At 45.6% G+C, this 23,603-nt stretch overlaps 2 protein-coding genes across 3 annotated transcripts in view; both read left to right on the top strand.

Moving 5' to 3' along the window:
- LOC147706908 (mechanosensitive cation channel TMEM63A-like) overlaps positions 1-23,603 on the top strand; it is a 926,114-nt gene that overhangs the window by 210,347 nt on the left and 692,164 nt on the right. The gene's annotated exons all lie outside the window — the stretch shown is intronic.
- LOC147706910 (mechanosensitive cation channel TMEM63A-like) overlaps positions 1-23,603 on the top strand; it is a 403,911-nt gene that overhangs the window by 210,300 nt on the left and 170,008 nt on the right. For both annotated transcript variants that reach the window (XR_015296601.1, XM_086926170.1), the window contains exon 9: positions 18,544-18,614. Coding sequence is in view for 1 of the 2 variants with exons in the window: in XM_086926170.1 (XP_086782296.1) it covers positions 18,544-18,614 (71 nt within the window). In the remaining variant the exon portion in view is untranslated. The remainder of the gene's footprint in view (positions 1-18,543; positions 18,615-23,603) is intronic.

Raw genomic sequence — 23,603 nt, 5'->3', positions numbered from 1 at the left:
GAGGTCAAGGGCATTGAGGAAACTTTTAAGACTATTTACCACTGCGTCATTGCGATCTTTCCAGTGGAGGTTGAAGTCGCCAAGGTATATTTGGGTGAGCTGCCGTCTGGAATTGGTTGAAATCAAATCCATGATTTGTTGGGAAAAGGTGAGGTTGTCTCTGGGTGGGTGGTAAATGTTGTGTAGAGAGCATATCGGTTTGCCCTCACTAATAATGTCGAGGCAGATGTATTCACAGGATGATAGGGAGGTGGACTTGCCTTTCATAACGGAGAGGTTGTTCCTGTAGATGCATGCGATTCCACCACCTATTTTGCCTGACCTGTCAAGTCTAATGATGTGGTAGTTGGGTGGAACCAGAATGTCCATTATAGGTGACGAGGATTCAGTTAGCCAGGTTTCAGTCAGAATGATTAGGTCACGGTCCAGCGTTAAGAGGAGATCAGCGATGGCGGCGGAGTGTTTCGAGGCCGATCTGCAGTTGAGGAGAGTGCATTTGAGACGGGGTGTGTTGAGGGCGGTAGAAGGTTCTAGAGAGAGAGGGACTTTTCTAAGGTTATTGGGGACGGAGGTTCTGCTGTTTAGTGTGGGGGGGTCTAAGGGGATTTGGGTGTATCGTGGGAATGGTGAGGTGTGTGGTGGATGTGTGATTTTGGGGGGCTGGATCGTATGAGCGGAGGAGAATGAGTGTGTCGAGGTCCGAAAGATGGTTGCAGGGGCGACGAGGGCGGTTGTTGCGATTGCTAACGGGGATTGAAGTCCAGTGTGGGGAGTGTTGGGTGAGCGAGTCATCCGAAAGGGTGGGGGACATGTTGGGAGGGGAGGTGGAGGTGGGTGAGGGGTTGCAAGGGCGACGAGGGCGGTAGTTGCGATTACGAGCAGGGATTGACGACCGGTGTGGGGAGTGTTGAGTGAGAGAGTCAACCGGAAGGGAAGGGGACATGTTGGGAGGGGAGGTGGAGGTGGGTGAGGGGTTGCAAGGGCGACGAGGGCGGTAGTTGCGATTACGAGCAGGGATTGACGACCGGTGTGGGGAGTGTTGAGTGAGAGAGTCAACCGGAAGGGAAGGGGACATGTTGGGAGGGGTGGTGGAGGTGGGTGAGGGGTGTATGGTGTGTGTGGAGAGTAGTTCTTTGAGGATGTGTATGTCTCCTTTGATCTGGATGAGGGTGGCCATAATCTTGTCCAACGTAGGGTAGGTGTTGGGGGTGGGGATGGAAGTTAAAGGTGAATGACTGACCAGGGAATTGGCGTGCAGGTGGGGGAGTTGGCTGATGTTGATGCAGGGGTCCGTTGTGTTAGTGTGCGAGATGGTGTAAGGGAGGAGAGATGGTTTGGGCGGAAGAGGTGTGGATGAGGTAGGGAGGAGGTTGGTGGTATGAGTGAGGGCATTGGTGGTAGGCGGAGAGATCAAGGTGGAGGATGGGTGTATGTTAGTGGAGATGAGGGTGCAGGAAGGGTAATGGGGCTGAGAGTGGGTGGGGAAATGGGATTGGAGATGGTCCTGTTGTGGGGAGGGGGAGTTAAATTAAGAGAGGAGGTGTGTTCTGCGTAGTTAGTTAGGGGGAAGTGGGGACTGAGAATGGGGGGGGGATAAAGGGTGGGATTTGTCGTTGTGCGTGTCGTCCTGGTGCAGAACTGGGTTAGATGTGTTGTCGGTGAGAGCTGTGATGTCATGGGAGAGAGGAGTGTTAATGGAATGCGTGGAGGTCAGAGGGCCGGTAGGGGGGTGGGGGTGCGAGTGGTGTAGGAGTGGGAAAGATCTGTGTCTGTGTTTGAAGCATGAATGATCCCTGCCTGGTGCTGAACTGGGATAGAAGGGTTGTGGGTGGGAGCTGGGAAGTCAGGGGTGGTAGGTGTGTCTCTGATTGATGAGTGTATAGTAGCTACCTGGTGCTGAGCTAGGTTGTGGGTGGCTGGAGCTGTGAAGTCAGAGGTGGTAGGACTGGGGGCAATATGAGTGTCGGTCCGCTGATTGGAGAGGTGCTCTATGAAAGTGGGCAACAGGTTGTCTAGTAGTTCCAGGTTCCTGTCTGTGGATTGAGATAGGACCATCCCATTATTGTAAATGGTGATGGTGGCTCTACCTGGGAAGAGTTGGGATGGAGTGATGGAGAGTGTTAGGCCCTGAGCGGATTTCCTGGTGGTGGAGACGGTGAGTAAGGTGAGGAACGCTTTTCTCCATTGAGCTCTGCGTGTGGCGTGGAAGATGATATCGGTGTTCAGGGATCCATTGACCGGTGAGAAGTAGGTGTCGGCAAAGGGGGTTTCAGGGTGGGACCCCAGGAAGTTGTGTTTAAAGCGTTTAGCAGCTTTTTTGGTGAGTGTGGATAGATAGTTTATTTTATATGTGTGTTTGCCGATGAGATCCATGTTGGGGTGGCGGTTTAGGTGGGCATGGGAGGATGAACTAAGGTGGTACACGTGTGAAAAGAACAGATGCAAACAGTAAATTACATGGAAACAAAAGTGACACTAGTGAGCAGCCAACATAATCAATAATATAGGAGGTAGCAATTGGTGCAGTCCAGGAATAAAAGTGCAAAAACACTGATGAATTTTGGCCCAGATCTCTGTCCTGGGGGAATGTTTGACATTGTTCAGCATTCTGTCCATCAATTGTTCTTTTTGCATTTGTCTTCTGTGTTTAAGCAGAGACAAAGGAATTCTATTGTGCAATATATAGAGAAGTCTTATCTTATTTTGTTCAAGCCTGTTGTCTCTATATGGTGGCCAAGCCGGGCATTTCAAATGCGAGAACATCCAGTGATTGGTGATAATCTATTACCCAGTAATAATACAGTTCTTAACTCCCCCTCCCAGATTTTACTTCATTGTGATCCATGTTTTTTCTCTTACAATCCCATGAATTTAAAAGGGCAGTAAAGTGTGCCCCACTCAGCTGTGTATAAGCCCTACCAGCACTTTCTGACTGTGGCCTCAGTGTTCTTTTCCTGTTGCACAATATGAAATGGAAAATGTGCTACAAGAATTTTTCAGAGGTAGATGTGACCCACAAATGTCCCAGGGTGACCCACCGTCCCCGCTCGCGCCCCGGCTTGGCTTTCATTCATAGTTCCAGATGCTGGCCTGGGCAGAACAAGCGGTAAGGGCTAAAGGAGCTCCAGCAATAGACATATTGTTCTGTCTTTTGTTAAACATTGAACTGATGTCAAAGTAGTTTTTTCTATATTTCCAAAGTAGTAAAATGGTTACAGGTACTCAACAACGACCTTCATCACTGATCTTTCCAGCGCTGATTCCTTATACGCAGAGAATTATTTTTAATAACACTTTCTATCCAGAGCGACTGAACTCTTTTTTAATGCAGTATGTACATTGGGAACATGTCCTGCAGTTTAGACAGGAAACTTGTACTCTGATCATGGTGTGTTTTAGGTGTAAATGGGAAAATATTTTCTCCTCTCCAACCCACCACTCCTGTTCTACACAACTGCACAGATGTTTTACTTCTCAGAGTGACATTTTTAGCAGTTTGAATACAGAGGTTCTCTGTAAACCGAGCACTTGTGGCAGAGGCCTGTTTAGCGGTCTTTGGAACCGCAGAAGTTAAACAATCAGTGTCTCGCGGAAAACAAAAGAGGGAACACAGTTGGGAAATAATTTCTCTCCACAGTGTAATTAAGCATTTGTGCAGAACAGAGTGTTTTTAGAGCACACCCTCCCACTGTAGAGGTACGTGACCGTTTCACTATTGATTTGGACTCAAACTCCATCTCTCACTGAGTGACAATCACTCGGAGACCAACCCCACCCGCAGGGAGCACGTCGGCAAGAATCTAGACATTCTGGTTGAAACTCTCCCTACTGAAGAAAGTGAAACGATTCTTCCTGGAACACAACTTCATAACACCTGTTCAAGCTCTCATACTCTTACGTCACAATTGAGGCCGAACCCTGCTCCTCTGCCTCAGAGTCCCCACTGGTTTCCCTCAATTGCATCCTACACACTGCAGCAGGTCTCACCAAGGGCTTGAAGAAATGTTATGTTAGTCTGAATTGTAAAGCGCATAGCTGCCCCACAGGGATTCCCAGCGCTATCATAATAGCTGGAAGCAAAGATGGGAGTTTAGAATAGCCAGGTTTTCAGAAACTTCAGTGGAAAAGGGTTTCACAAAAACAATTGAGCTCCCCCTTGTCTAGTTAGTTTGACTTGGGGAATCACAGCTCGAGTCTGATACCCAAACATTTAGTATGGTTCGAGACAACAGGATGGACAAGTATCCTTAGATATATAGGTCCAGACTGAGTCATGACTTTATGCATATAAAAGTTTTGAGCTTAATACACTTACCAATGGTTAGTCAATGAAGATTCTGAAGATTAGAAGTAACCAAGACATACTTCAGGATGTGGCATAGCAGACGAGCTGTGCCATTCTGAAATGTCTTCGGCCTTTTCACAGAGGATTTAGCAGCCCCTAAGTAAAGAACATTACCATACTCTAATCTGGAATTAATCGAGGCCTGCACAGTCATCCTTTGAATGGAAGGGGATAGTCGCCATGAGACTTTTCTCATACATCTGAGTAGGCCGAAGCAACCGACAGCCACCTTCTTTATTTATTTGAAAGTCCATGGTCAGATTTTTATCCAGATCTTTAACCACTTGATAAGGAATGGGGAGGGGTCCAAGTTCTTCCGACCACCAGTGCAGGCCCAACAAATTAGGCTGATTGACAACCAGTAGAACCTCTGTCTTATTACCATTTAGTTTTAAACAGATTTTTCCTATCCGGCCCGCAGACTTCGGCCAGGCACGAGATGAGGTTGGGTGACCTGGGTTCACCCTTTGAATTTAGCAACACGATAATCTGTGTCGTCAGCATAAGAGAACAAAGTCAGCCGGAGGGTAGACCTAAACATTAACCTGGGGTTCAAGGAGGAGGCCTGTGGGACACTGTTTGGCAGCTGTGGCACAGTGAACTCATAAAGTTTTGAGACAACATTAAATTAGCGATCGCATAAGAAGTAGCAAAGCCATTGTAAAGCCGTATCCTGGATGCCGCTTTGCGTTAATCTCTGAACGAGCATTGGGTGGAAGACGGTGTCAAACACAGAATTCCAGCCAAGAAGGAGAACTGCTGCAGACCCCCCGCTGTCCAGAATCGATCTGAGGTTCTCGGTCACTCCTAGAAGCAGATTCCATGCTGTGACAAGGGCGGTAGACTGATTGAGCTGTTTGGTGCTTGTTATGAGATTCTAAATGTTCTGACAATCTGCGATTGTTGTATTTTTTTAAGCAAAATCAGGCATTAGTTTGTAAAACGTTGATCCCTTCAAGTTTGTATTTTTTAGCAGGGGAACTACCATGGCATTTTTCCAAGCTAGAGGCACCGCTCCATTTGACATCGAGGTGTTCAGCAGATTAACCAGAACTGGGTTTAAAGAGGTGCTAACCTTTTTCAACATTCAAGGCGGTAAAGGATCCAGCGGCGATCCTCTACCATAATAGTGCCCAGAATATGCAGGAGATTCAATCAATCACAACATTACATTTCTAGGGCGCACTACATACCCGTGAGGGTCTCAAAGGGGTGGTGGGTGAGGGGGGAGGAGGCAGCTACTGGTCGAACATCCAGGTCTTGAGAAGTCTCCTGAAGGTCAGCAGGTCCTGGGTCTGACGCAGGTGGACGGGGAGGGTGTTTCATGTCTTAGCGGTGAGGTAGGAAAAAGATCTGACGCTTGCGGTCGTTCAGTGTATGCATGGGACAGTGGCGAGGTCAGCGAAGCGAAGCTGGCGGTTTGGGGTGGAGAAGGACAGTCGTTCGTTGAGGTATGCTGTGGAGTGCTTTGTGAGCGTCGGTGAGGAGTTTGAGGTGACCCTCTTGTTGACCGGGAGCCAGTGTAGATCTCTTAGGTGGATGGTGATGTGGATGTGGCGGGGGAGTCCAAGGATGAGGCGTGCGGAGGCGTTTTGAATTTGTTGGAGTCTCTTCTGGAGTGTAGCCGTGGTTCCTGCGTAGAGGGCGTTGCCTTAGTCCAGCCTGCTGCTGACGAGGGCCTGGGTGACCGTTCTCTTGGTTTCGGTGGGGATCCATCTGTAGATCTTGCGGAGCATGAGGAGGGTGTTGAAGCAGGAGGAGGAAACAGTGTTGACTTTCTGGGTCATAGAGGGAGTTGAGTCCATGATGAACCCCAGATTGCGTGCGTGGTTGGTGGGTGCCAGGGGAGCTCCCAGCGTAGTCGGCCACCAGGAGTCCTCCCATGTGGAGGGGGTGGAGCAGAGGATGAGGACCTCCGTCTTGTCTGAGTTCAGTTTCAGGTGGCTGGTCTTCATCCAGTCTGCGACGGCCTTCATTCCTTGGCGGAGGTTGGATTTGGCGGTGTCCGGGTCCTTGCTGAGGGAGAGGATCAGCTGGGTGTCATCAGCGTACAAGACGATGTTGGCATCACATATAGGATTAAAAGTTGACAGGGTGAATTTAAGGGTGGGGACAGAAATGGTGGGAGATTCTTTCTATGCTAGAGGATGTCATTTTGAATCTGGAACAATTTGAACCATCATTGTAGCTTTTATTATTCTGGAAATGTCACTGGTAAAGCTGCAGTCACCCCTACCCTGCTGTGGGTGCCCTGGTCTAGCGGGTGCCCTTACCACTGTAAAGTCCAGGCCAGAGCTGGTGGCTATTTAGGTAAAGAGCCGAATGTCTATGCACAGTACCTTTAGGACCATGCATGGATGGGTGAGAGGGTCCTGCTGACAAGCACAGTTACCTTGACACTCCACCCTGACGTAAATAATTAATTTACTCTCTTAATTTCTATGCAATAATCAATAATAACTCAATCAGAAGGAAAGAAAACAGAGTCCGTGGTGTTAGAGTTTCTAAGGGTTTTATTCCTCATAAAGGAATCAGGATATCATGTTCTGACCACCACAGGGGTGTCAGAAGGGATAGATGAGCGCGCTCTCGTTTATTGACAATACATAGCTTATATACTTGATTTACATCATAATGTTCAATGTAAGAGGCGTAACAGCTGAGAGAAGACAAGATAACAGTATACACGTGGTACCAATACATCATCAAGAGGCGTAAACTAGGCGTGAACTAGAGGTGTGTGCTAGAAACGTCACTGATAGGTGACGCAAGTGGGTGGCACCAAGGGGTGGTGCTAACAGAATGTTGCAATGTCAGCAGAAATCGGAAGCTTGGATGCGCGCGCAGCTGCATGACGTGTGATTGACGGGGTGCAGGGGTCTTGACATTTACACTGACGGAAAGAGACAGAAGTCTGGCATGTCAGATCAACTTGTACTTCTATCATATCTGATATCTGATGTTTAGGAACTATACTATCTGGGCGGAAAGGTCTCTAGGGCAGAAGCTATTCTATGCTAACTGTGGATGCGTGTATAAGCGCCTAAGTGTCTACATGTAGAGCGTGGGGGCACGGGGCCTTCCTTGGAAGCATGGCAACGGAGGCTATGAATTACTTGCATTAAGACAGGTCGGCCCTTTTGGCTCTGCAGCTGGAGAGGATGTTTACAGGATCTAGTAGGCAGGAATGTATTCTCGGAGAGCGGAACAGATAACTCGAAGGTTATAGTCAGTCTTGGCAGAAAGCAGGCTTGAGCTGAGCGCGAGGGGCCGCGCTGAATGTGGGACAGAGTTCACGAGTACAGAGGTAGCCTGGGCAGAGTCAGGAGCCACAAAAGAGGTTCAGATGGCAGGAATTCAGGGCCTACTCTGGCTAGAGCAGGAAAAAGTGAAAAGTGTACTATAAAAAGACGTTGGCATAGCATACTTAGGAACGGACCATATAATCCATTCATGGTGCATCTGAAAGAGGACAAGTTAACGGTGGACGCAAATGTATTTGCGTCTTCATAGCTGGCACAGGAGGGAAGTTACATGCACTTTAAGCTGGTACATGGAGTCGGTGGGGTACGCGCTAGGGAACACAACATGGCCAAAATTTAATTTTCCTCATTCCCTCCTTGTTCCCTACGGACCCTTCATGAAATATCGATCCTCATGAATCGATCAGTCTGTTCTTGTAACATCATTTGTTCTTCTTTCTTTCGGTTACGTTTTGAGTGGAAACTGGAATGTTCAATACAAGAAGTGGCACATAGTCCACAAATCGCTGGCCCACACTGTAGGCACAGGCAGCAACTGAATACTAAGACTAGGCCAATGCCTAGGAAGGATAGGATCTTCCATCCCCAAGCTGTTAACGTTGTCCAGAACCAACCGGACCAAGTCCAGGTGCCTGGATTCTGATGTATCTGATTTGCAATTTTATGAAGACGGGTGATAGCTTGATATACAGAGGGTGCATTTTGTGGAATGAAAACACAGCAGCTTGACCCGATGACCTTACAGGCTCCACCTCTATCTGCCAAGATGACGTCAATTACAAGACGATTCTGAAGGACAACAACCCGCATAGCGGACTGCTCTTCTGTTAAGTTACCTAAGGCGGAGGTAGTTTCATTTACTACGGCTTCAAGTGTTCTCGTTAATCTGCGTATTAACTTACTATTCTGGACAGGACCTAAAAAGAAAAAGAATCCTTTATTAAAGTCAGTGTACTGTTCCCATGCCGTTTCTGTGTAGTCGACAAGGGGGGCATCTCTTCTGGGTCTATTCTTTACTAGATTGCTATTTCTATGGTAATCAGAGGGAGCTAGAAAAACTGGTGGCAAAAGGAATGCAATGTAACAGGTACCATCCCAATCTGGAGGTAGACGGATGTATGCGGTATGACCACACACAAAGTAAGAATGACTGATAGCTTTGAAAGATGATTTTCCATCATCACTGAATTCGACCACAGTAGTGCATTTACTATGACCTAAGTGTACTGAACCTTTCTTCTTGATACATAATTCACCAGTGACTGGCAGTACTGACATAATAGGTAGAACTGGTGTGGCTTCGGATTCGACAGTAAGAATCATAAGGCTAATTGTGTAATTACCTAATCCATATACTTCATTTTCTAGATCAGTTCCTATTCTAATGGGCAGTCCCTCCTTATCCGGGTAACAGACGTCTAGTAGGACCAAGTTCAGGTTTCCCCAAACCCAACCCCCATCGAAAACAGCAATGTCGGGATCTAAAGAATTAATTATCTTAAACCATGCTCCGCAGGAGCCATTGTGAGTGAACGGGTACGGAAAGAGAGGCAGCGCTCCCTTGTAATTCTGGTAGGGAGGGAGTCGGCCACATATCCAGCAATTTGTAGCATTGTTAGTTTGATGAGAATGATGTAACATACTAATGAATGTATTGTTGCGCAGCGCAAGTCTGTAAGAAAGTTCATGAGGAGGTAACTCACTAAAAGTGTGTTCAGCAGAGACATTGTAAGCAGATTGTTCACGCTTGAAAATAGGATAATATATGGGTAACAAGATGCTAGCAACAATGATTAATATACTGAGAATAAACATAATTATTAGTGTCACTATGCAGTGACTACGAAGTGATTTGCAATATGTTCTTTTCTTTTCTTCTCTCTCTCTAACTCGATCTAGGGGATACATGTCAGAAACTATTTAACCGATTCACCTAGGGGAGGACTTAAACAATTAAACTGTCTGACTTGCTAGATCGTAACTTCATACGGTATTGTTCTTGAGGAGTTTTTTCTCGTTTGGATTCGGAAAAGTCTTTGGGATCACAGTCTCTGGTGGGGGTGGGTGTGTCTTGTTCCGGTTTCAGTCCTGGGAATGTTTTGATATGGCTTAGGTGAACCCACCCCTTTCTTCCTTCCAACTTGACTGCGGTCCTTGTCGTTAGTAGAACGGTCTTCGGAGATTTCCAGCGGGGCTCCAACGGACTTTTCCTGTCGAAGTTTCGTACTAAAACAACATCTCCGGGGCGGACGTCATGCTCCTTCACATCGGTGTTGTCAGGGAAGGCTGCGGCAACCTGTGAACGACATGATTGGAGTGCAGACATCAAGGAGGCAAGGTAATCTGTCAACATATTAGAATCAACATCGGTTATCTTTTTAGGAATGGGCGTCCCCCACATATTCGGTGGTCTGCCAAAGACCACTTCGTACGGAGATAGCCCTGATCTTGAATGGGCGACCATTCTCATATAGAATAGTGCCACCGGCAGGGCGACTATCCAGTCGACCCCTTTTTCCTGACATATTTTGGCAAGGCGAATCTTTAATGTCTGATTATGCCTTTCAACAAGGCCTGCAGCTTCTGGATGTCGGACACAATGGAACTTCCACTGGTATCCTAATAACAAGGAAACTTCTTTCATTAGGGCAGACGAGAATGGCTGACCGTTATCTGAGTACACGACACGAGGCAAGCCGTACCGTGGGAAAAATTCACGAACCAACTGTTTGGCAGTGGTCGGAGCAGTGTAATCTGGGACTGGGTATGCTTCGGTCCAGCGGGACAGAGCACAGACAACTACGAGAACATATTTGAATCCTCGACAACGGTCCATCTGGATATAATCCATCTGGAGAACTTCAAAAGGGTGATCGGGAGGGTGAAATCCACCTTGCTCTACAGGGACGCTTTTACCTGGATTGAACTGACAACAGATCATGCAAGTACGCACTTTCTGTTTTGCGGCTGCTCGTAAGTGTTTATTGTACCAGAGATTTTGCAAACTGTCTAACATGGCTTTCTCTCCCAGGTGGGCAGGACTATGTGCTGTATTTATCATGACTTGAACCATAGAGTCAGGGAGAAACCATGTAGATTTTCCCGTCATCCAACCTTGATCTGTCTGGATCCCTCCTAGTTCGATCCATTTCTTTATTTCGTCTGCAGTAGCATGTGTCTGAATGTCAATAACATCTAGTGTGGGATCCCTGACTGTCATGCAGTTTGTCGGATCTGTTGTCTTTATCGTGTCAGTTGTCTGAGTGTGAGTCAGTGCTGTATGTTTTGCTGTCTGATCTGCCAGGTCGTTACCCTGGGAAACAGAATCTGTGACTTTAGTATGTGCTTTACACTTCATAATTGATATGGCTGAAGGCAGATGTATTGCTTCTAACAGTGCTTGAATGAGTGGACCATGCTGTATCTTTGTACCATGAGAGGTCAGGAAACCTCGTTCCTGCCAGAGCATGCCGAAGTCGTGTACGACTCCGAACGCATAACGGGAATCTGTGTATATGTTAACATTTCTGTTCTTCGCTAGAATACAGGCTCGGGTCAGAGCGATGAGCTCTGCCGCTTGAGCAGACAGTGTATCAATACGATGTGTTTCTTTAACTTCAGTTTCAGTGGTCACGGCATACGCGGCCACTAACTCTCCTGTACTTGTTCTCATGCATGAACCATCCACATAAAGTGTCAGGTCTGGATTTGTCAATGGAACGTCTGTTAAATCTCGTCTGGGCTTGGTTACTGCATTAATAATTTCTATACAATCATGTGGAGCTGGATCTGTCATAACTGTAGGTAACAATGTTGCTGGATTCAAGATACTGCAGCGTCTGATTTCTATGTGTGGCTGGAATAATGTCAATTCGTAACCTGTCAGTCGTGCTATAGTTAAGTGTTGAGTCTGAGTTCTGTTTAACAGAACCTCTACAGAGTGTGGAACTTGTACTGTTAACTGATGACCTAAAACAATTGAATCGCTTTGTCTGATTGCTAATGCTGTTGCTGCTACTGACTTTAAGCATGCAGGGAGTGCCTGTGCTACTGAATCCAATGTGCTTGAAAAATAAGCGCAAGGCTTATGTGAACCTGCTTGATCTTGAGTGAGGACAGACAACGCTGTACCATCACGTTCTGTAACAAAAAGTGTAAACGGTTTGCTGTAACATGGTGTCGCTAAAACTGGTGCTTGGCATAAAGCTTTCTTTAATTCCTCAAAGGCTTGTGTGTGTTCCTGAGTCCAAGGGAGGACAGTCGAAGTCGCTGCCTCCTGTGTCGTTAACTGGATGAGTGGTTTAGCTAGAAATGCATATTGGGGAATCCATTGTCTGCAGTACGAGGTGAGGCCTATGAAGGCCCGTACTTCCTTTTGCGTCTGGGGTCGTGGCATGTTTACAATTAACTGAATGCGATCAGGAGTGAGCTGTCTCCCCACTTTGGACAGCAAGTGACCCAAGTACACAACTTGCTGAACACAGAATTGTAGCTTCGAAGGAGACACCTTGTGTCCCTTGTCGGCCAGGAAATGCAAAACTATCAGTGATGCTTGTTCACATTCGGGCTCACTTCGTGCGGTGATCAGCAGATCATCGACGTACTGTAGTAAAGCGGTATTAACTGGCATTTGAATACAATCTAGTTGTCTTTTCAGTGCTTGACTATAGATGCTGGGGCTTTCTGTAAATCCTTGAGGTGCGCGGGAAAATTTGAAACTTCGTCCATTTAAACTGAATCCGAAGAGATATTGGCTCTCCGGATCAATAGGTACACTGAAGAAAGCGTTCTTGAGATCTATTACAGTAAAGAACGTTGCTTCTGAATCAATAGCAGTCAACAGGGAGGAGATATCGGGGACCACAGGATACTGTGGTACAATGCATTTGTTCAGTTCTCGAAGATCAATCACCAGCCGGTATACTGGCGGTGCATTACGGTCTGTACGTTTAAGAATTGGAATGATGGGTGAATTACAGATATTGGAGTCGGTCTCTACGACCACTCCTTGGGCAATAAGCTCTTCAATGATTTTCAGTAAAGCCACTACAGCATCGGGTGGTAACTTGTATTGTCTGATTCTGGGTAGAACAACTCCTGTCTTGAGTGTTACACGGTATGGAGTGATATGCATACGACCTACATCTGCTGGGCCTTTTGCCCATAAGTGATCTGGTACATTTTTCAATCTGACATCAAAGTCACGTAGAACATAATGACCCTTGAAATCCCGTAGAAAGAGTCTGACTCCCTCCGGGGAACAGCAAATTATAGCTCCTAGAGCCTTCAATGTTTTAATTCCTAACAGATTTTCGGGACATGATTTTGTAAGTAACAAATCTGTAACTCGAGATAATGGACCCACAGCTAGTGGTACTGGTTCTGATACTTCATTTACAATAGGCTGTCCTGAAAAACCAAGGGAAACATTCTGTGAGCCTGAGAGGGGTGCCCCTGGAACTTCATTATGACTTATAGTAGTGCGACTTGCCCCTGTGTCAATTAAAAACTTTCTGTCTTTTCCTAATACGTGACTATGTACATAAGGACCTTCTTGATCTACAGGAATTTCAATAAGAGGCAAATCACTTTCCCTCCCTAGGCTGTTTCATGTATAACGCTGATAATCTGGATATGCCGACTGGGCATACTGGTACATCTGCTGTGAGATTTGTCTAGTTGCGGCAGCGGGCTGTGTCTGAGCATGCTGTGGCTGTGGTACTGCTACAGTCTGTACTGTATGGGACTGATCATGCATAGGCTGGGTATTCTGCATTGGCTGTTCGTTCTGTGAGGTCTGTTGTTGACCCTGTTCATGTCTAGGCGGACGCGGTCTTTCTTTAGTTTTACCTGTCTCGATGTTATGTTTCAGGACTGGACATTCATGTACGTAATGACCTGGCTGCTTGCAATAATTACATGTCCCTTTAACGGGAGCGGCAGAATGATTTGTCTGGGCCCCACCTTTTCTATGACCCTCGGCTGGAATGGTCTGGGCTACTAACATTTTCATTTTCGTGTCTTTCATACGTTTCTGTTCCTGATCTTGTTCTTCCCTTATTCTGTTCTGGTGATATTGTAACATTTGTAACATCTGTGATGGCGTATTTGCCTGCCAAGTACTTTCAACCTTGTATACTCTATTTTTAACTAGTGGTAGTGCGTTCTCTACTAATTTTGTTACAAAAAGGTGTGGATATGACTCGCTACTCGTTTTTAGGCCACTATTGATAATGAAACATTTCTCGAATCTTGAATAAAAGTCGCTAGTATCTTCATCTTGTTTCTGTTTACAGGACGAGATTGCGTCCCAATCTTCCTTTCTGGTTGTCAATAATCTTGGCAGAACCTGTACTATTAAACCTGGTAATGCTTTAGTCAGATCCCCAAGGCCTAACCCTGGGACTCGTTTCTTTTCCTCGTCTTCTATCTCCGCCCATGCTATCTTTGACTCTCCCACTTCCCAATCCTTTTCCTTTAATTTCTCGTAAATGCCCGTGGGCAACAGTACTTTTAACATTTTCATAATATCATCATACGTGTAATCTCCCATCAGTAACATGTCTTTAAGCTCTCTGTGAAAACCTGCAGGGTCTTTATCATGGCACGGAACTAATTTCTTCATTTCTAATAGTTCTAACTTAGTCAGTGGTGTGTGAACATACACACGTTTCAGGTTATTATCGGCACCCATAACTGGATGTACTTCTCGTAAGGGATTCTGGCTTTCAATACCACCACCGCATTGCATGTGGTACGTTTTTCTTTCTGGAGGCGGGGCTGGAACATATTCGGAGCTTAGGAAGGTGTTATACTTGCGTCGTTGTTCTAGAATTATTTGTATTAATTTGGTACTAAAACCTCTCCATCTATCCATGAGTAGTGCTTCTAATGTTTCGTGTAAGGGACCTGGATCAGAATGATGATTTCTGAACTTGATAAGGAGGTGCTGAATCATGTATACACCTGCTATTTTCTGCTCTTCCGGGGAAAGGTTCAAGAATGTCTGCACTAACGTGTCATCATTATATATGTCTGCGTTTTCAGCCCACAATACGGCTGACCGGGCTAGTTCCTGTTCGTCCATAGAATTGAGTATATGGTACCCTACTCGATCTCGAAGCCTTTTATCAGTTTCCTGGAACTGATGCTCAGAAGAATTCGGATTTGTTAAAGCGGAGAAAAGAACTCTCTTGCTCTCCGGACGGACACCTTTCCTAAGGTAGTTTCCCCTACCTACATATGCTATTATATCTGTAGACTTTCCTGATGTTTCATCTTCATCTTCCTCCTCGGAGGAAGTTTTATCAGTTTCTTCCTGATGTGCAGTTAATACTGCCTTTCTAATTTTCTGGGACATAGTGGCTATGCAAGTCCCCTTGTCATGTCTTCCGTCTGCTATATTTTGGCCCCACTTGTTTAATGCGTCTAACTCACTTTGATCTGTCCCGGGCCTGTCTCGTTCTCTTATCACACAATTAATGAAGAATCGTAAAATCTGTTTTTGAATGTCAACTTTCTGTTTATACATGGCAGCTTTGACACTGTCGGGGTCTTTCCCTGTCTGTATGAATTTGTATAGTCTGTCGAGAGCTTCCTGCATTCCTACACAGCATAGCAAGTTATCGGTGGCAGATCTTAAGCGCAGTGATGCTAATACCATTAAATCGTCTTTTCCGGGTACTGGATCATATCTGCAAAATGACATCCTATCTTTAAATGCGTCAAGCCGGGCTGAATAGGGAGACTGGAAAGGATTCTGTGTATCCTTTAAAGGCAATCTGTGTGTCGGTGGAGGGGTCTGTAGACCCGCTGTCGCACCTCCTGCGGCGGATGCTTGGGCTTGGGCTTGGGCATTGTCTCTTCGCGGAGTCTGGATTTGGACTTGAATTTGTCGTTTAGTAGGATCAGGTAATACTGGTTTCGGTAGATCCGTTTTGAGGGGGGGAAGTGGCGGAGGTGGCGGAACAGGGGAGGTCTGTCGCGGTACCGGCGGAGCTGTATCTGGGGGCGCAGTGCCACCCCCATCCCTGTCAGTAGGCAGGGCACGAACAGGCAGATTGGTGTAAGCTGGTGCTACATCCTCTAGATATGAATTCAGGAATATGTCTTTAGTAGTCTTGTGCATTACTTTAGTTGGAACTAATGGTGTCGGTAAGTTTTTCGGTATTTCTGATTCAGTTTCAGATGTGCCATCTGCTGCAAGATACATACCGTTTACAAGATTATTTCGGGCACGGTCTATTTGTTCTGTTTTTACTCGGATCCCTTCAGTAACTAATTCGTTTTCTCGCTCTTTATCTGATTCTTTAAGTCTGTCTTCTCTACGGAGTGCTTTGTCAGCACGCTTACGTGATTCCTTACGCCAAAATTCTATGGCGTCCTTCTGAGATTGTCTAGCTTTCTTTTTCCATAATGCTTCTTCTACCCTCATGATGCACTCGGCATCCCACGTTCCGGTAACAGGCCATCTGTGTCTTTCGTCTAGGTGCTTGGTGTAATCGGCCCATAAATCTAGATATAATATGGCATCTATGCCGTGCTTTTGATACATAAAATTGCCTGGAGTGTCCCTAGGGGGGATAGGAATTTCTTCCTCCAGTAACCCTTTCCTAGTTCCTATCTGTTTTAACTTGCTGAGGAACGGCATCCTGCTTACTTATTACTTGAACGCTAGATCTTTATTCCTTGATACGAGTTGCTAGTTGATACAAGAAATACAATAATACACAATAAAACAGTCACATTCATACCACAACATTAATCACATAAAAACATTAAAGACATAGCTAACTACCCCCTACACTGAATGTACCGCTCAACGGTACGGATACACTGGTGTAACAGTGCAAAAATTCGGAATACTTTATATACTGCTAAACAGTACAGATACACTGCCTAAAAACAGTGCAGACCGGACTTGCGTACCCAAACCCGTCTAGATACGACCCAGCAATGGTACTCACCGGGAAGCACGGAAAACAGAAGGCCTCGGAAACTCGACTGGACTCGACTCGGAACTTCGGAAAACTTCGGAGAACTTTCGGAAAACTTCGGAAAACTTCGGAAAACTGGTGGGCCTCTTCACACCTCGGACCTTGCTTCTTTCGGCTGGGCTCTGGTCGGGATCCTCCGCACTCCTCACCGCCTCGTCTGGGCACTGATCGCAGTCTTCGTCACCTCCGTGGGTCAGAGGGGGATGCAGGAAATCCTGCCAGTACACGTGTAGTCCGTCTAACTGATGGCAGGGGACACGGATTGCAACGCACCTTCCGGCGCGTGAGGTGGGGGAGGGGTCCCTATTCGGGCGCCAAAATGACGTAAATAATTAATTTACTCTCTTAATTTCTATGCAATAATCAATAATAACTCAATCAGAAGGAAAGAAAACAGAGTCCGTGGTGTTAGAGTTTCTAAGGGTTTTATTCCTCATAAAGGAATCAGGATATCATGTTCTGACCACCACAGGGGTGTCAGAAGGGATAGATGAGCGCGCTCTCGTTTATTGACAATACATAGCTTATATACTTGATTTACATCATAATGTTCAATGTAAGAGGCGTAACAGCTGAGAGAAGACAAGATAACAGTATACACGTGGTACCAATACATCATCAAGAGGCGTAAACTAGGCGTGAACTAGAGGTGTGTGCTAGAAACGTCACTGATAGGTGACGCAAGTGGGTGGCACCAAGGGGTGGTGCTAACAGAATGTTGCAATGTCAGCAGAAATCGGAAGCTTGGATGCGCGCGCAGCTGCATGACGTGTGATTGACGGGGTGCAGGGGTCTTGACATTTACACTGACGGAAAGAGACAGAAGTCTGGCATGTCAGATCAACTTGTACTTCTATCATATCTGATATCTGATGTTTAGGAACTATACTATCTGGGCGGAAAGGTCTCTAGGGCAGAAGCTATTCTATGCTAACTGTGGATGCGTGTATAAGCGCCTAAGTGTCTACATGTAGAGCGTGGGGGCACGGGGCCTTCCTTGGAAGCATGGCAACGGAGGCTATGAATTACTTGCATTAAGACAGGTCGGCCCTTTTGGCTCTGCAGCTGGAGAGGATGTTTACAGGATCTAGTAGGCAGGAATGTATTCTCGGAGAGCGGAACAGATAACTCGAAGGTTATAGTCAGTCTTGGCAGAAAGCAGGCTTGAGCTGAGCGCGAGGGGCCGCGCTGAATGTGGGACAGAGTTCACGAGTACAGAGGTAGCCTGGGCAGAGTCAGGAGCCACAAAAGAGGTTCAGATGGCAGGAATTCAGGGCCTACTCTGGCTAGAGCAGGAAAAAGTGAAAAGTGTACTATAAAAAGACGTTGGCATAGCATACTTAGGAACGGACCATATAATCCATTCATGGTGCATCTGAAAGAGGACAAGTTAACGGTGGACGCAAATGTATTTGCGTCTTCATAGCTGGCACAGGAGGGAAGTTACATGCACTTTAAGCTGGTACATGGAGTCGGTGGGGTACGCGCTAGGGAACACAACATGGGCAAAATTTAATTTTCCTCAACCCAGTGGCTCAGGAGTGCCTGTGAGCTCATGCAGTTAGTGGACAAAGGTAAGGCGCGGCTGACCTGGCCTTCCACATGAAGGTCCCTTTGTAACTGAGGATCCGCGTGCGTACTTTCTGGTGTGCAAGGTGCCTGCGTATGATTACTTCTTCGTGAACAGGACCCCAAGAGCCTGATAAACATGGATTACATTAGATTGATATTGTTAAAATTCTTCTGAAGGGGCTTTCAATGTTGTCAAATATGGTGTTTTATTTTATTTTTTGTCTATGCAAGTTTAAAAATGAGCACCATCATTTTTGTTAAGTCTTTTAAATGAGGGCCTAGGGTATAAACATTTTGCTTTTTAAAGTTCGACCACTTTTTCTTTCCTGTTGTAAGCAATTTATATATCTATCTTTTTATTCTTCAGGTGCGGCAAACATTATTTATAACTGGACTGCCACAGAATGCAGAGAAAATCACCATTCAAGAGTACTTTAAGTAAGTGTAATACCAAAATCAGACCGCTGAACACTACGTGTAGCCTTTACGTACTGTAATTACTACTGTAATGGGCCTGAGATGCTCCACGCACATTGGGATCAGATTTTGGGGAATGCAAAGGGACACATTTGGCCCTGATCAGTGCTTGTGGCTTTGATTTATTTGCGAATGATTATTTACTGAATGTTGGCCAAACAGTTTGCCATCGCTCAGTGAATATCACGGATCATTACTAGCTTCATATAAGAATTACATGCAGTCATTCCCTTTTTGGTAATAAAGCCCATGTAGACTTGAGTTGAGCTGTTCCATCTGTGACTTGTGTGAACCAATGTTTAATCAAATTCCTATTGTGTTGTGTTGCAATAGAAGTGGAGGCAGATTAATAAAAATGTGTTTTTAGATTGCAAGACCGCGGTCAGTTCCCTATCTGCTATGGTCAGTCTGGGGGGTGGGTCTGTTTTTGTAATTGAAGCTTCTTATACAGAGAAGACCAGCCAAACCTATCATTTGTGCATTAAAACCACCAATGTGTGTCCCTTGTAATGCAGACTTTCGAAGAATGCCCCTCCCCTATCCAGAGTGGTTTATTCTAGCTGTTTATTATTGAACAAAGGTGTCAATTATCCAATTTTGCACCCATTTTTAGTTCTGATCTCCGCTGTATAGTGGCGGCTTGCATTCACAAGGGAGGTTCTGTACCTGTGTTCTGTATGATGACGCAAGGTATAGGAATTTAAGTTGGCACAAGCAAGTGATTTGAGTTGTGCTGCTTCAGAGTAAAGTTACTGTGGCAAGTGATAATGGCTGTTTCTACAGTGACCAAACCCTGCTCTACAAAACTGAAAACATGCATTCAATTTAAAGCCATCATACATTTTCCCATGATGCTGACAGTTCCATTTTACAGTGCCATTTTTTGTTTTTATAGTAGAGGTGGGTAAATGTTTACAAGGTATTTTTATAAAAGGGTACAAGTGTATTCTTTTGCTATTGTTTTATTTACATAAAGTCAGATTTAAACACAAATTGTCCTCCGAGAACAGAGATAGTGATGCAAATCATCAAATTTCTAAGAGTGCTATTTTTTAAAGTTCAGAAAAGGAGGTGGTGATGAACAGAGTGTCTGAATTAAGCAGACCACTCTTACCCAGTCCAAAGATCAGGGCTTGATCCATCACCGTTATTTATCTCACTGCACCATCCCAGCTCAGAACCTTGCTATATGCAAATCATTCTGTCCCTGGCCCAGTGCATCATGGGAACAGGGCAGACTAAACTACCAAGCCAATTCTTCACCAGAAAGGAGACAAGCTACCGGGGACCGGTTTCTGGCATTTCAGCCGTCTTCGGCCCGGCTTGCTTGAATCCTGATGGTGCAGTGAGAAAGGGACTCATGTCTGAGTATACCCTGCCACACCTATAGTGGCCAAAAACGATTCAGAAAAGGGGGTGGTGATGAACAGAGTGTCTGAATTATGCAGACCACTCTTACCCAGTCCAAAGATCAGGGCTTGATCCATCACCATTATTTATCTCACTGCACCATCCCAGCTCAGAACCTGGCTATATGCAAATCAGTCTGTCCCTGGCCCAGTGCATCATGGGAACAGGGCAGACTAAACTACCAAGCCAATTCTTCACCAGAAAGGAGACAAGCTACCGGGGACCGGTTTCTGGCATTTCAGCCGTCTTCGGCCCGGCTTGCTTGAATCCTGATGGTGCAGTGAGAAAGAGACTCGTGTCTGAGTATACCCTGCCACACCTATAGTGGCCAAAAACGATTCAGAAAAGGGGGTGGTGATGAACAGAGTGTCTGAATTAAGCAGACCACTCTTAACCAGTCCAAAGATCAGGGCTTGATCCATCCCCGTTATTTATCTCACTGCACCATCCCAGCTCAGAACCTGGCTATATGCAAACAGGTAGTTTGGTCTGCCCTGTTCCCATGATGCACTGGGCCAGGGACAGACTAATTTGCATATAGCCAGGTTCTGAGCTGGGATGGTGCAGTGAGCTAAAAAACGGTGATGGATCAAGCCCTGATCTCTTGACTGGGTATGAGTGTTCTGTTTAATTCGGATACTCTGTCCATCACCACCCCCTTTTCTGAATCGTTTTGTCCACCATAAGCGTGGAAGGGTATACTCAGATGTGAGTCCCTTGCTCATTGCACCATCAGGATTCAAGCAAGCCGGGCCGAAGACGGCTGAAATGCCAGAAACCGGTCCCCGGAAGCTTGTTTCCTTCCCAGTATAAGAATTGGCTTGGTAGTTTGGTCTGCCCTGTACCCATGATGCACTGGGCCAGGGACTGACTAATTTGCACATAGCCAGGTTCTGAGCTGGGATGGTGCAGTGAGCTAAAAAACGGTGATGGATCAAGCCCTGATCTCTTGACTGGGTATGAGTGTTCTGTTTAATTCGGATACTCTGTCCATCACCACCCCCTTTTCTGAATCATTTTTTAAAGTTAGCGTGGTGTGTATGAGGAGGACTTGTCTCTGGGACGTTCGCTCTGAGCGAGGGGCGTTCTAGTGTTGCTTTTGGTATTCATCATCACCTAACATTTATTTTGAAACTGTAAAATATCACATAAAACATACTGTTCATCAGCGCACAAAAAGTTAGCTGAACTTCGGTGATGATTTTCCAAAAGTATCATCATCATCACGAAACTCATACACAAAAGTGCAAGTGAATACCTGGTAGATCAACCAATAAATACAATTCACTCCCCTTCTACTTTCTTAGTTTTCATGTTACAAAAAATGGCAAATAAAATTGAGGATATCACTCATTACAAACAATAAGCCAGAAAACCCCGTTTTAGAAACCTTCTCCTAAGCTGCCAAGTCCTAAATATTAACATTAGGAGTGCAAGTTGGGTATAAGGTATAACATTGGCTTTTACATAGTCCCTAAGCCTTCCTTCCTCAATCTTACATTCTGTGATTTTTAAAGCAGGGTTAGGCCAAGACTTTCTTAGTCTTAAGTGAATGGGACATGTCAAAAGGAAACGAGTCTCATCTTTACATTGGCACATGTTGCTCATTCATTTGTTAACATTTACAGGTGTCAATCTTGGTGTAAAACTGCCTGGCCACCAGAGGAGCATTCATCACAGTTTTCCTTCCATCAACATAGTTTTTGTGGCAATGAGGTTTAAGAGCTCCACTACGCTTAATGTGTTTACACCCAGCTCTTAAGGTACTGGTACATTGGAGTTGGATGTGGAACGTTACAAATGAGTCTTGAAATGCATTTTGGAACAACAACAAAGATTTCAAAGCCATTAACCCAGGAAATGAAGCCATTGAAAATATTTAACTACACACTTCTCGCTTTTCCGTTATATTGCTCAGTGTTCTCTTTATTTATTTATTTATTTTATTCAACAGCTTAAAAGAAGCCATAGTGTCCTATATGTGTGACCCACCTGTGCTCAGGTTGGGTAACAGCCTGGCATGGGTCTGACCAAATACAAAGCATACTCTCTCACTTGCTGAAAATGAAGACATCTTGCCGAATGTGTGGTTAGCAGTTGGAAGTTCATTACAATAAACAATGCTTTTGTCTTCTCTGAAATGTTGACGCTAACCGTTCTCTACTTTGGAAAGTGATGACATTGAGAAATGGAAGCAGAACAGTATCCCTGTACTGTAGTGGAGGTCACGGGAAAGATCAACAAACGGCGAATGCATCAAGAATGCTAAAGTAAGGCAGGACCAGCCAGGGTAGGAGAAGGCTCAAAGAGCCAGCACAGAGGATGCTGTGATTGTGAAGCATTCATAGGAGGGCGGACGAGAGGACACGGAGAAAGATGAAGAGGAGTTAAGATGTGTCTCATTAGGATTTGCGCCTCCATGAAACCGTGAACATGCTCTCCAGTGCTTCTTCTGGATCATCCTCCAGATCCGCCAGCCTGGCTTTGTGCTGGTCACAAAGTGAACACAGGAAATTGATTCTCAAGTAGTAAACACTGGCCATTGAATTAGAGAAGATTGCCACTGAGGGTGAAAAGATGGATCCCAGTGAGAAGATGAGACCGCTGTGCCACAAGATAGAAATGTAAAGGCTGGATCCTGAAGCAGGGCAAGCGCAGAGGACCCAGCTCTTATTAAGACCTGCAAGCAAATGTCCTATTCCCTAAATATGAGATTGAAGATTATATCTTAAATTGGATTTAGGCCTACAGTTGTTCTGAAGCATGCATTTGGTTCTGGTTTGAAGAGTGGCCTACCAGCAGCTGGGACAAGTGTTATTTTAGAATTCAAAGTCTTTAGAAAGAGATGCCTATGTAGATGTGCCAAGCAGGGTTCGAGTGTATCACAGGGCTGTCAACAAATAGAAGCAAAGCTTGGCATCTTGAACAGGTGTTGCCTGGAAGAATCATACTGGGTGAGCAAAAAGTGGGGAGAGAGTTTGGTTGGTTCCCAAAATACATTCCTAGATGACTGCTTTTCAGAACTGCTCTCGCTCCCACTGCATCTTATGAAATACCCTCACACTGCAGATTAGTACATGAATCCACTGGTGATTATAGGGATAATCGTATCTGGGAGGGAACATCAGGCAACAACTACTAAAGAGATTTCAGACTCCAAACTTCAAGTTGTAACATTAGGATGAGGCAAGATGCGGAGATCCAGATACATCCAGCCCAGTCCACTTTCTTTAATTCAGTCTGGCCCTTGGGGCCTTTGTTCAAACAGCAGATAACCCACTGTATGCAAGGACATGTAAGTAGCAAAGGAAAAAAGACTATACCACAAAGAGCCAAACGTAGGGGCCGATTAGGATGGCGGACGGACTTTGCCCGCCTGCCATCCCTGTGGAAAACGGGACCGTCTGCGACGTGAGCAGCGGTCCCACCATGCCAATTATGATGCGCCCTCCACACTGGCGGGCGCATCATGCATTTTTTCGGGCGCATCATGCATTTTTAACATTGCGGCGGGCGGTGCTGAAAGCACCGGCCGCCGCA

This window comes from Lissotriton vulgaris, chromosome 6 (assembly GCF_964263255.1).
Source record: "Lissotriton vulgaris chromosome 6, aLisVul1.2, whole genome shotgun sequence".
NCBI classification, from domain to species: domain Eukaryota; kingdom Metazoa; phylum Chordata; class Amphibia; order Caudata; family Salamandridae; genus Lissotriton; species Lissotriton vulgaris.
The sequence above is the reverse complement of the archived record's forward strand: the minus strand, read 5'-3'. Positions and strand labels throughout refer to the sequence as shown.